This window comes from Oncorhynchus mykiss, chromosome 32, assembly GCF_013265735.2.
Source record: "Oncorhynchus mykiss isolate Arlee chromosome 32, USDA_OmykA_1.1, whole genome shotgun sequence".
Taxonomy (NCBI): domain Eukaryota; kingdom Metazoa; phylum Chordata; class Actinopteri; order Salmoniformes; family Salmonidae; genus Oncorhynchus; species Oncorhynchus mykiss.
In genome coordinates, this window is record NC_050572.1 from 28924382 (window position 1) to 28937242 (window position 12861).

General features: G+C 40.9%; 1 protein-coding gene across 6 annotated transcripts in view; it reads right to left on the reverse strand.

The window, feature by feature from the left end:
* Positions 1 to 12861, reverse strand: part of LOC110488222 (rho guanine nucleotide exchange factor 2) — a 67307-nt gene that overhangs the window by 29566 nt on the left and 24880 nt on the right. Inside the window, exon 1 of one of the 6 annotated variants that reach the window (XM_036971841.1) lies at positions 7631 to 7649. The exons of 4 other annotated variants lie outside the window; for them this stretch is intronic. Coding sequence is in view for 1 of the 2 variants with exons in the window: in XM_036971839.1 (XP_036827734.1) it covers positions 1718 to 1780 (63 nt within the window). In the remaining variant the exon portion in view is untranslated. Of the gene's footprint in view, positions 1 to 1717; positions 2056 to 7630; positions 7650 to 12861 lie in introns of those variants that run through there. One more of the 6 variants, XM_036971839.1, reaches the window with a different exon arrangement.

Here is a 12861-nt window from a genome sequence, read left to right on the forward strand (position 1 = left end):
CAATTAAAATAATAAAATACGGAATCACAGTGACGATGGTGGTTTATACTCTGGTCACTAATTGCACCTGGAACGTCACTATTTTATCAGGGTTCGAATTACAAGGGTGTAGGAGTGCTAGGGACTATCAAAGCAAATAAGAGCCCGTAAAGGCTTTAAAACATCAACAGCATGGGGTTGTAATAAGTGTTTCAGTAAAAATATTGACTTTGATATACTAGGGCAGTGTTTCTCAACCTTTATTAGGGACCGACCTGGGTTCAGATGGTATTTGTTTTTTCCCCAAATACATAAATCGCTTGACCTCGCCTGGTGCAAAGAAACCAAAAGAATACTCCCAAAAGTGCAAACCCCACCCATATGGCACTCCAAGCAGGCTCTGTAAAACACTCAAAAGTATTTAAGAGAAAACAAATACTATTTAAACTCAGGTCTGATTAGTGTAATGGAGTTGATGTGTAATTTGAACTGAGGATACCAGCAAAATTACTGGAAGCATAGGTGTGTCCTGAATTTGAGTTGACCATGCAAGCCTCTAACTGTCCAGTTTGTAGTAGTGTATAGATTTGGTGGCACTGACCCCAATACTATGTTCAATAAATATGCAAAAGGAATACACAGGCATACATGTGCGCACATACACCCCAATGTAGGAAAGTGATGTTTATATGGCGCTGGCAAGCCAAGGTTCTCTGCCATCCACTGTGCCTGAGAAAACAGATGATATCACACCAACAGAGTGGCATTTCTATGGCAACCGTTGCTATAGTCAAACACACACTGAGCACAAATGCATGTAGTCCTCCCTTACACACAAGATCACTACATTAACAAAACTAAGGGCACATTCAGTCCTCACTCCCTGAAACCAGCACACACACACATGCATACATAATTCGATACTGATATTGCATACAGGATCTCGATAAAATCAAACATGCAGCCATAGACCAGCGCTGTCCAGGAGAGCAGAATTACTCATTGAATCAGTAGTACCTGCTGTATCAGTCGAATAGGATAGGAAGGCAAAATGGTACACACAACATGTCATATTTTAATATTGCATGCTTGCATGATAAGAGCATGATGCACTGTTGTTGTAACCTGCTATGTATGGTGTATAACATCTATAAATAATTCTGAACAAACTAACAAATACTCTACAGAAGGATGCTTCTTCCAATCAGAAAGATTACATGAAACAAAAATGGCAAAACTTCCAACATAAGTTATTTTAATCGTGCCTGATAGGCTGTATAAATATATCCTAAAAACAGTCAAATGTAAACTGTTACTCCCAGTGACCATGTTTTCTTTCTAGTATGTGGTAACACTTCTGGGTGCCGATGCGCAAAATAATGGCGCCTAGGGAATCATGACCAAACAGAAAAAGGTGATGAACAGTATCCGTTTCCAGCATACCCAGACCAGTTCTCACCATACAGGCACATCATTGGAAAGCGCGTCGCTTGCTTTTATAAAGCATCTCCATATTGCGCAAACTTCCTGAAAAATTGCCTACGTGCTTCTGCAATGATGATCGCAATCTAAACGTTATTATAACCAAATGTAAGATAATGTCTCCAATTCTAAAATGACATTATACTTTTAAAGTTGTATTAGTTGTAAGTACAGATGCTCTCGAACAAAGTGGTTGCTGCGCATTTCACTTTTCTTGTTTGTCAGTAATAGTAAGCCTCCAAATTCATCTACTCACCCGTAAACTAATCTCTCTCATTCTCTCTTGTCGAATTTTTGACAGATCCGCGACTCTGGACATGGTGAGAATCGGATCCCTTCCACTCCAGTATGATAAATCCTTATAAAGGCTTAACGCTTGTAGCTGTCAAGCAGGTACTTCAAATATCCGCCTGTTTTGTTCTTCCCTGAGAGGTTAACGCTAAAGTAGTTAGTTATATGATTATATGACCAGGGTAAATTGACTGTGTAATAACCAAACTATTACGCCTTTACAAAATAGCGCGTTCAACTTCTCCAACGGTTCGGTCTCTGATGCTGCGTAAGAGGAGACTTTCTCATACAGGAAATTCGGTCGTTTTTTTGCACTTCAGATGATCCACCATCACGCCTACTGGAGGAGGTTTCATAGTTTCAGAACCAGCCTCTCTTTCTCTCAATTCTGTTGTACCACTCAATGCGCTACGCTAACACAGAGAAAATAAATGGAAGGAAGTAAATCAAGAAAACTTTTGAGCTCTTTCTGGTACCATGAAGATTGGGGGAGAGGTCACTAAATGTAAAAAACACACGCACACACACCATGCTAGATAAATGGACAAGCACAGGCTAATAATATTCCATAAATACCAGAAATCAAATATTCACAAATATGTTGAAATAAGATGACTGCAACTTCACATGTAATAGCGGAGAAATGCATTACCAATTTACACTGAGGGGACCACTTCCAATGATGACATAATCAATGCCTTGTCAATTCATATGGACATGTTATATGAGTTGTAAATGCATTGTTGATCACAATCTCATATTAAATTGCATGTTTTGATCATGTCATTCTCATTTAAACATTTTCTATGGAGGAAAGTGGGCAGAAAAGAGCAGCATAAACGTTGAAGCTGTAAGAAATGTAAAGTGGGTGGGGTGAGTGGTTGCCAAAATCTAGGGACATTTTGAGGAGAGGCTAATGGATACAGTCTCCTGGCAACGCTGCCTCAACATCGGTTGCCAACTCTATATGCCTGGATTGTGTTTATTAAAATGGAAGAAAACAGACCGAAACAGGGAGGGAGTACCTGGACTTGCCCAATAAGAAATATTGCATTTGGTTTGAAAACCTTTTCCGTTGCATGACCTAATGAACACAACCCAGCGCTCATATGGTTGGAGGAAATATAATTTGTTTATAGTTCAAACTGGGCTTGAGTAGTTATTAGCTAACACCCAACAAACAAAGGGAGTATTTGACTGACTAGCGCTACTTGTCATGAAGTCCTTTGACACAATAGCACAATTTGTTTGAGAAGTGTTTTTAAAATGACAAATAAGGCTATTGGTGAATCGGGACTTCAGTTGTTATAGCTTTTATACAGTACCTTTCAAAAGGAGAGGAAGCACTTTTCTTCATTCCCTCTTTCGGTTCTCTCAACTGTATCCATCTCATGGCATCTCTCCATTCTCTCAGCTCTTTAAATTTAACTGTACCCCTCTGTCCATCTCTCCCCCAATCGCTCTCCTGGCTAAAGATCAATATATCAGCCCATTAGAAGGGTGGCAGTTAGAGAGGACAGATTGTGTGGAAGCCCGCCCACAACACAGCAGTTTCAGCACTGACTTACTTAATTCCAATAAGATTCACGACTATGTTCATACTAAGCCGTATGCAGAACTTTAGCACAATCATGACTAGGTCGGTTGCCGGGGGGGGGGGGGGGGGGGGGGGGGGAGTACAGGCTTTGTTGCCGGCAATAGCTTTCAGATATAAAGAAAAGTCGGCAATAGTTGGTGGAAAAACGTATTGGTTTGAAAGGTGTATTTGACTCCCTCACACAGTCGCTCTCTACCTTTCTCCTACCCGCTCTCTATCAGATTCCCATCCCAGTGTGCAAAATTTGGCACATGATATCTTAATGACGATTTTCTGGTTGGAAACTGGTTTTGTGATTGAGAAGACCATCTGGTTACAAATAAGTACAGACATATTTTTGATGATTAGATGAAGATGTGATACTTTGGTCAGGATTTTTTTTTTAAGGAGTTAGCTGGATGTCCAATGGGTAGTGGACAATTCTTGATAAACACGGGAAACTTAAGTGTGAAAACCCCAGCAGCGTTGCAGTTCTTGACACAAACCAGTGAGCCTGGCACCTAGTACCATACCCCGTTCAAAGTCACTTAAATATTTTGTCCTGACCATTCACCCTCTGAATGGTACACAAACAAAAAACATTTGTCACAAGAAACTAGCTCCCTGGTATACAGAAAATACCCGAGCACTGAAGCAAGCTTCCAGAAAATTGGAACGGAATTGGAGCAACACCAAACTGGAAGTCTTCAGACTAGCTTGGAAAGACAGTACCGTGCAGTATCGAAGAGCCCTCGCCGCTGCTCGATCATCCTATTGATACTGTCGCAAAGCTAACTAAAAAGCAGCATTCCCCAAGAGAGGATGTCTTTCACTTCAGCAGTGATAAATTCATAAATATCTTTAACGAAAGATCATGATCATTAGAAAGCAAATGATGGACTCCATCTTTAAATCTGCGTATTTCTCCAAAGCTCAGTTGTCCTGAGTCTGCACAACTCTGCCAGGACCTAGGATCAAGAGAGCCACTGAAGTGTTTTAGTACTATATCTCTTGACACAATGATGAAAATAATCATGGCCTCTAAACCTAAGTTGCATACTGGACCCTATTCCAACTAAACTACTGAAAGATCTGCTTCCTGTGCTTGGCCCTCCTATGTTGAACATAATAAACAGCCCCTTATTCACCGGATGTGTACCAAACTCACTAAAAGTGGCAGTAATAAAGCCTCTTGAAAAAGCCTAACCTTGACCCAGAAAATATTTTTAAAAATGAAATCGGCCTATATTGAATCTACCAATCCTCTCAAAACATTTTTAAAAAGCTGCCTTCCTGAAGACAAACAATGTATACGAACCACTTCAGTCTGGTTTTAGACTCCATCATAGCACTGAGACTGCACGTGTGAAGGTAGTAAATGACTTTTTAGTGGCGTCAGACCGAGGCTCTGCATTTGTCCTCGTGCTCCTAGACCTTTGTGCTACTTTTGATACCATCAATCGCCATATTCTATTGCCGAGATTGGAAACCAAAATTGGTCTACACGGACAAGTTCTGGCCTGGTTTAGATCTTATCTGTCAGAAAGATATCAGTTTGTCTCTGTGGATGGTTTGTCTTTCTACAAATCAACTGTACATTTCGGTGTTCAAGGTTCCATTTTAGGACCACTATTGTTTTCACTATATATTTTACCTCTTTGTGATGTCATTCGGAAACATAAGGTTAACTTTCACTGGTATGCGGACAATACAGAGCTGTACATTTCGATGAAACATGGTGAAGCCCCAAAATTGCCCTCCCTGGAAGCCTGTGTTTCAGACATAAGGAAGTAGATGGCGGCAAATGTTTTACTTTTAAACTTGGACAAAACAGAGATGCTAGTTCTAGGTCCCAAGAAACAAAGAGATCTTCTGTTGGATCTGACAATTAATCTTGATGGTTGTACAGTCATCTCAAATAAAACTGAAGGACGTCGGCATTACTCTGGACCCTGATCTCTTTTGACGAACATATCAAGAATATTTCCAGGACAGCTTTTTTCCATCTTTGTAATGTTGCAAAAATCAGTAAATCTCTGTCCAAAAATTATGCAGAAAAATTCATCCATGCTTTTGTCACTTCAAGATTAGACTACTGCAATGCTCTACTTTCCGGCTACCCGGATAAAGCACTAATAAACTTCAGATTAGTGCTAAACCCGGCTACTAGAATCTTGACTAGAACCAAAAACTGTGATCATATTACTCCAGTGCTAGCCTCCCTACACTAGCTTCCTGGGTTTTTTTTGTGTGTTTTTTTTTTACCTTTATTTAACTAGGCAAGTCAGTTAAGATCAAATTCTTATTTTCAATGACAGCCTAGGAACTGTTCAGAGGCAGAACGACAGATTTGTACCTTGTCAGCTCGGGGATTTGAACTTGCAACTTTCCGGTTACTAGTCCAACGCTCTAACCACTAGGCTACGGTTTTAAGGTTTTACTGGGAACCTACAAAGCTTTACATGGGCTTGCTCCTACCCTTCTTTCCGGTTTGGTCCTGCTGTACATACCTACACGTACGCTACTGTCACAAGACGCAGGCCTCCTTACTGTCCTTATAATTTCTAAGCAAACAGCTGGAGGCCGCGCTTTCTCCTATAGAGCTCCATTTTATGGAATGGTCTGCATACCCATGTGAGAGACGCAGACACGGTCTTGACCTTCAAGTCTTTGTTGAAAACTCAGCTCTTCAGTAGGTCCTATGATTGAGTGTAGTCTGGCCCAGGGGTGTGAAGGTGAACGGAAAGGCACTGGAGGGTTTGTGCCATGGGGGAGATCTTCATGGGCTGTACTCGGCCTTGTCTCAGGGTAGTAGGTTGGTGGTTGAAGATATCCCTCTCGTGGTGTGGGGGCTGTGCTTTGGCAATGTGGGTGGGGTTATATCCTGCCCGTTTGGCCCTGTCCGGAGGTATCGTCGGAGGTCTACCTGGCCTGATGACTCCTTGTTGTCCCCAGTCCACCTGGTCATGCTGCTGCTCCAGTTTCAACTATTTTGCTTGCGGCTATGGAACCCTGACCTGTTCATGTGCTACCTTGTAAACCTGCTGTTTTGGACCCGCTCTCTCTACCACACCTGCTGTCTCCAACTCTGAATGGTTGGCTATGAAAAGACAACAGACATTTACTCCTGGAGGTGCTGACCTGTTGCACCCTCTACAACCACTGTGATTATTATTATCTGACCATGATGGTCATCTATGAACGTTAGAAAATCTTGGCCATGTATTGTTATAATCGCCAACCCCCACAGCCAGAAGAGGACTGGTCACCCCTCAGAGCCTGGTTCTGTAAATTTCTTCCTAGGTTCCGACCTTTCTAGGGAGTTTTTCCTAGCCACCGTGCTTCTACATCTGCGTTGCTTGCTGTTTGGGGTTTTAGGCTGGGTTTCTGTACAGCACTTTGTGAGATCGGCTGATGTAAAAAGGGCTTTATAAGAAAAATTTGATTGATTTGATTGACATAAACAATCCGTCTCAATTGTCTTAAGGCTTAAAAATTCTTAAACTTGTCTCCTCCCCTTCACCTACACTGATTGAAATGGATTTAACAATTGACATCAATAAGAGATCATAGCCTTCACCTGGATTCACCTGGTCAGTCTATGTTACGGAAAGAACAGATATTCTTAACATGTTGTATACTCAGTGTATGTCAGCCTCTTGAAGGACGTAGGGATTGAACGGCAGTCTTCGGGGTTATACACATACGTGTCAAGAGACGGGAGCATTACCACTCACCCATGGGCTCTATACTGTCGTCTTTTAAAAAGGCTTCATCTTAGGGAGTCTGCGTGGGAGGGAAAGGGTCCTCTTGATTTTGAAGGACATGTTAATGGGTGGTGGCAGACACTGACAGTGTGACAGTGTGACACGTTTGACTTTGCTGCCTCTATTAGTCCTCTCCCTCCACAGCTCTGGTGAATTTTGGTCGGCATGAAACCAAAGCGTTGCTGTGGGTTACCGCTCCGGAGCCAGACCGCTTTGTGGAGAATTGTGTGTGCCTGTGTGTGCCTGTGTGTGCGCGCGTGTCGGTGTGACTGTGTGAAAACCAATGCAAGTATGTGTGTGTATTTTGAGTCAGCAGCGCGTAGGTGTCTCCATGGACAGATATGCTCCTGCTCCAGTGAGATAATGACCAGGTGCTGGGAGACTTTACCCACAAACCCTGTATTCAGCCCAGCACAGGGAGACCAGGACAAAATAACCACATAGGTGTGTTTGTTTGAATGTGTTTCATAGTGTGATAATGTAGCAACAGCAGAGAGCAATGTTATTCTGAGTAGCTTGTTTGAATTATACTTACATTTGTTCTCTGTTGCAATCCAGAAATATGGCAGAACAGAGGATAGGAGAAGGAGGCTACAGGAGAGAGGAGGGGGCAGAGGGGTGGATGACTGTACCTACAAAACATCTGCTTGAGTGGATGGTGCACTGACTCACTCTATGACACACACATTGTCAAATACCCACACATTGCATACTCACCTATAGTGAATTCATACACAATACTTTTCCCCTGTCAAACACACATATGTAAGGACACACACACACTGCCTTCAGAAATTATTCACACCCTTTGACTTTTTCCACATTTTGTTGTGTTACAGCCTGAATTTAAAATATAATAAATGGAGCTTTTGTGTCACTGGCCTACACACAATACCCCATAATGTCAAAATTGAATAATGTTTTTAGATTTTTTTTTTTACAAATTAATTACAAATGAAAAGCTGAAATGTCTAGACTCAATAAGTATTCAACCCCAATTACAGCAAGCCTAAATAAGTCCAGGAGTAAAAATGTGCTTAACAGGTGGATGGACTATAAGTGTTTAACATGATTGTTAAATGTCTACCTCATCTCTGTACCCCACACATACAATTATCTGTAAGATCCCTCAGTCGAGCAATGAATTGGGCTCCTGAGTGGCACAGCGGGCTAAGGCACTGCATCTCAGTGCTAGATGCGTCACTACAGACAAATCCAGGCTGTAACACAACCGGCCGTGATTGGGAGTCCCATAGGGCAGCGCACAATTGTCCCCGCATTGTCCGGGTTTGGCCATCATTGTAAATAAGAATTTGTTCTTAACTGACTTGCCTAGTTAAATACATATTTGTGTATATTTTTTATTTCAAACACAGATTAAACCAGAAAGGCCAGGGAGGTTTTCCAATGCCTCACAAAGAAGGGCACCTATTGGTAGATGGGTACAAATAAAAGCAGACATTGAAAATTCCTTTGAGCATGGTGAAGTTATTAATTACACTTTGTATGGTGTATCAATAGATCCAGTCACCACACAGACCACAGGTATCCTTCCTAACGCAGTTGCCGGAGAGGAAACGGTGACTTTAAAACTGAGAAAACTGAGGATGAATCAACAACATTGTAGGGAAACAACCTAAATGGCAGAGTGAAAAGGAAGCCTTTACAGAATAAACAATATTCCAAAACATGCATCTTCTTAGCAATAAGGCACTAAAGTAAAACTTCTAAATATGTGGCAAAATAAATTAACTTCATGTCCTGAATACAAAGCGTTATGTTTGGGGCAAATCCAACAACACGTCATGGACTACCACTCTTCATATTTTCAAGCATGATGGTGGCTGCATCATGTTATGGGTATGCTTGTCATCGGCAAGGACGAGGGAGTTTTTTTAAGATAAAAGAAACGGAAGAGCTAACCACAGGCAAAATCCTTCCATTGTGTCTGCAGGATTTTAGTTTCAAATTAAAAATAGTTCTTTCACTAATGATTTATTTTACCTTTATTTAACTAGGCAAGTCAGTTAAGAACAAATTCTTATTTTCAATGACGACCTAGGAACAGTGGGTTAACTGCCTGTTCAGGGGCAGAACGACAGATTTGTACCTTGTCAGCTCAGGGGTTTGAACTTGCAACCTTCCAGTTACTAGTCCAACGCTCTAACCACTAGGCTACCCTGCCGCCCAATTAGAGGCCACAGCACTCTGTGGAACGAGTTTGACAAGCTTCTTGGAGGAAAACCGGGTTGTCAACTGGGAGACAAATTCACCAAAATAACAGTTGCTTACCAAGACAACATTAAAATGTTCCTGAGTGGCCTAGTTTTGACACAATCTGCTTGAAAACCTATGGCAAGAGTTGAAAATTGATTTCTAACAATGAACAACCAACCTGACAGAGCTTAAAGAATTGTTTAAATAATAATTCACAAATATTGTACAATCCAGGTGTGCAAAGCTCAGAGATTTACCCAGAAAGACACACCCCTCTTTTACACTGCTACTACTCTCTGTTATTATCTATGCATAAGTCCCTTTAATTACTCTACCCACATGTGTATATTACCTCAATTACCTTGACTAACCGGTGCCCCCACACATTGACTCTGTACCGGTATCCTCTGTATATAGCCTCGCTATTGTTATTTTACTGCTCCTCTTTAATTATTTGTTACTTTGTTTATTTTCTTTAGGTATTTTTCTTAAAACTGCATTGTTGGTTAAGGGCTTGTAAGTAAGCATTTCACTGTAGGGTCTAAACGTATTTCGGTGCAAGTGACAAATAAAATGTTATTTAATCGCTGCCAAACATGTATTGACTCAGGGGTGTGAATACTTATGTAAATTAGATAACTGTATTTCATTTTCAATAAACTTGCAAAAATTCCTAAAAACATGCTTTCACTGGCATTATGCAGTACTGTGTGTAGATGGGTGCGAAAATAAAAAATGAATTCAGGCTGTAACAAATTTGGGGGGGGGAATAAGTCAAGGGGTATGAATACTTTCTGAGGGCACTATGTACGCACGCATGCACGCACACACACACACTTGTGCATGGACACACATGAAGAGCGAAGATAAAAAAACACTCAAGACCTAACAAATGTTGTACAGATGTGTGTTACATCTTCAAGGGATTTCTGCTCCCTACATTCAACCTCAACATTTCTACACAAAGCAAATAAACAGTGAACACCTTTCACAAAGGAACGTCTACTACAGATGTCCAACTCAAAACAAACATCAGCAGCTACTGAACAGTATGATGATATTATTGGTTGTACAGGAGCAGAAGGTAATTGTATTTGTAGTTGTATTACATACTGTATGTTAATGTCTGTGTGCATGTGTTTAGCTTATTAGACCAGCATGAAATGTCCCCTGCATTGTGCCTTAACAACAAGATATTTGTACAAAGCACACATGCATGAATGCACACACACATTAAAACGGTTCTCCAAAACCAGTCAGGCAAGTATCACAATTTGACTCCAAACGAGGCTCGGGGTGGCAGGGTAGCCTAGTGGTTAGAGCGTTGGACTAGTAACCGGAAGTTTGCAAGTTCAAACCACCGAGCTGACAAGGTACAAATCTGTCGTTCTGCCCCTGAACAGCCAGTTAACCCACTGTTCCTAGGCCGTCATTGAAAATAAGAATTTGTTCTTAACTGACTTGCCTAGTTAAATAAAGGTAAAATAAAATAAATTAAAAAAATTGCTGACACTCAATTGACATAATCAGTGGCTTGTAATCATTAGCATGTTCCAGATGTTGGCTTGCGCTTAAAACAAAAACACACACATACCCTATAAAAGCTAGCAGATCTATACACCCTGTGTATAAAGCTACCAATGCTTTTCAAATACGTTTCATTAAATGGCTACTGCTGTACTAAAGTGGGTATGATTATGAAGTGTTAGGGGCCTACAGGAAAGACTGGGTTGTGTTTATTGGGCACCAAACCGAGGATGGATTACCTGGACCTGGTCCAATAAGAAACACAAATGTTGGTTTTCAAACGGTTTAAAAATTACTTTTACTCAAATACTGTACTGCAACTGAGGGAATGGGAAACTAGGTTAAGTGTGGCAAATAGTTATTATTGATTTGACTGACTGATCCATGGGTATTTGTCTTGAAGCAAAATATATGTAGTGCTTATAAAGACTTCATGAATGTTCTATAAAGCCTTTATTAGTTGACTTTCATGGAACCTCCAGGTCCCTGTTAGGTGTTTCTGCCACAACTGCCACTTGGAGGATTAACTGAAGTGGAGGTCAGAGGTGACTAAGTTTAGTGTAGAAGTCTTCCTGAATCAGAGACCAGAGGCTGTCCTTTGAAACGGATTGTGACTTTTATTGATAATAACCTATACAACCTGGCCAGAATGTCACAAAAAAAGGTCATAAGGAAGTCATCGCAACTAGTTTCAACTGCTTTTTATAGCCTACAACTTAGTTTTAACTTGAAATGATCTAGGCCGGCTAATTGGAGCATGCTTACAGGACGCTCCTCTGTTGTTTCAGTGTATGTAATGAAAATCTGGGAGGCAGGTTTCATTTCAGTTTAAGTCTGGTTTGTAGCTTTCCCCACTAAGGGAGCAGACAGATGCCGGAGTAAAATATTACGGCTTTCCCGGTTCTCTTCAAAACCCATATCAATAGACATCAGGAATTCCTGAAAAGAGTTGAAGCAGTTGAAAATACTGTACACACACATTCAATTACTGTGCAAAACATTGCAACATTACATGTACTTACATTCACACTTGCACATTGTGAACTTCTGTTTACATTCCTTCATAATACTATGTCAAAACACAAGGGCTGACCCCATTTAGATGACTGGTTGATTTTTTGGTCGACCAGGATTTTTTTTTAGTCTAGCAGTCACAAATATAATATTTTTTTTGTTCATGGCACACGAGACACCGTCTGATTTACACCCGTCTCAGTGGACTAACTCATTGAGGAGGCTGCGGGGATGCCAAGGTCCAAGAAGGATGGGAGTGTGGCGAAGCTGCACAAGGCACTTCCCTCTCCAGAATGCGCTCTCTCCTGCCATTTCGTGCACATTCATTGTTTCATAACTTCCTTGTGTGAATTGTTTGCTCTTTGATTGTTAGTGCCTATCAATTCCCCATTACCTTACAATGTTTGTTTGGTTACGGTATTATCTGATTATGCATTCAATATATTATTACAGTCGTTTACCGTTCTCATTGTCGGAGTGGACAGGTTTTTTGCAGAGCTAACAACCTATGCTACACTTGTGAGAAATAAGTTTTGGTTTATTTTATTCCATTTACGAGTTTTGTCAATTTAGTCATTGTCTTTTGTTTGGAGCGCTTCTATCAAATGTTAAGGACGCGCACCTGAATACGTATATTGGAAGTAGGCCTAGGCTACCTGGCCTGCACACAAATGTAGACCTATAAAATGTGCCCATTTGGGGATGTCTGATCGTCTTAACTCACCACCTCCAATGAACTGTGAAGCTACTCAAAAGTAGATTTTTCTTCTCCTCAAACTAAGTAAACAAAAAGTCTGTTTTTAGAATCCATTGAGAATTACAAAAGTTTGATGTATTTGAAAAATATTTCCAGCTCTCTCCCTTCCGATAACCACTTGGCATGAAAGGGAAAAATGTTATGCTCTGATCCTGTGGAAACATAAAATAACTGATTAATTCTTCATCCCTTGCACAAATAGCCTACAACTGTGTCTGTCCCGAGCTCACTGGGCAGGAAACTGAGGCCCC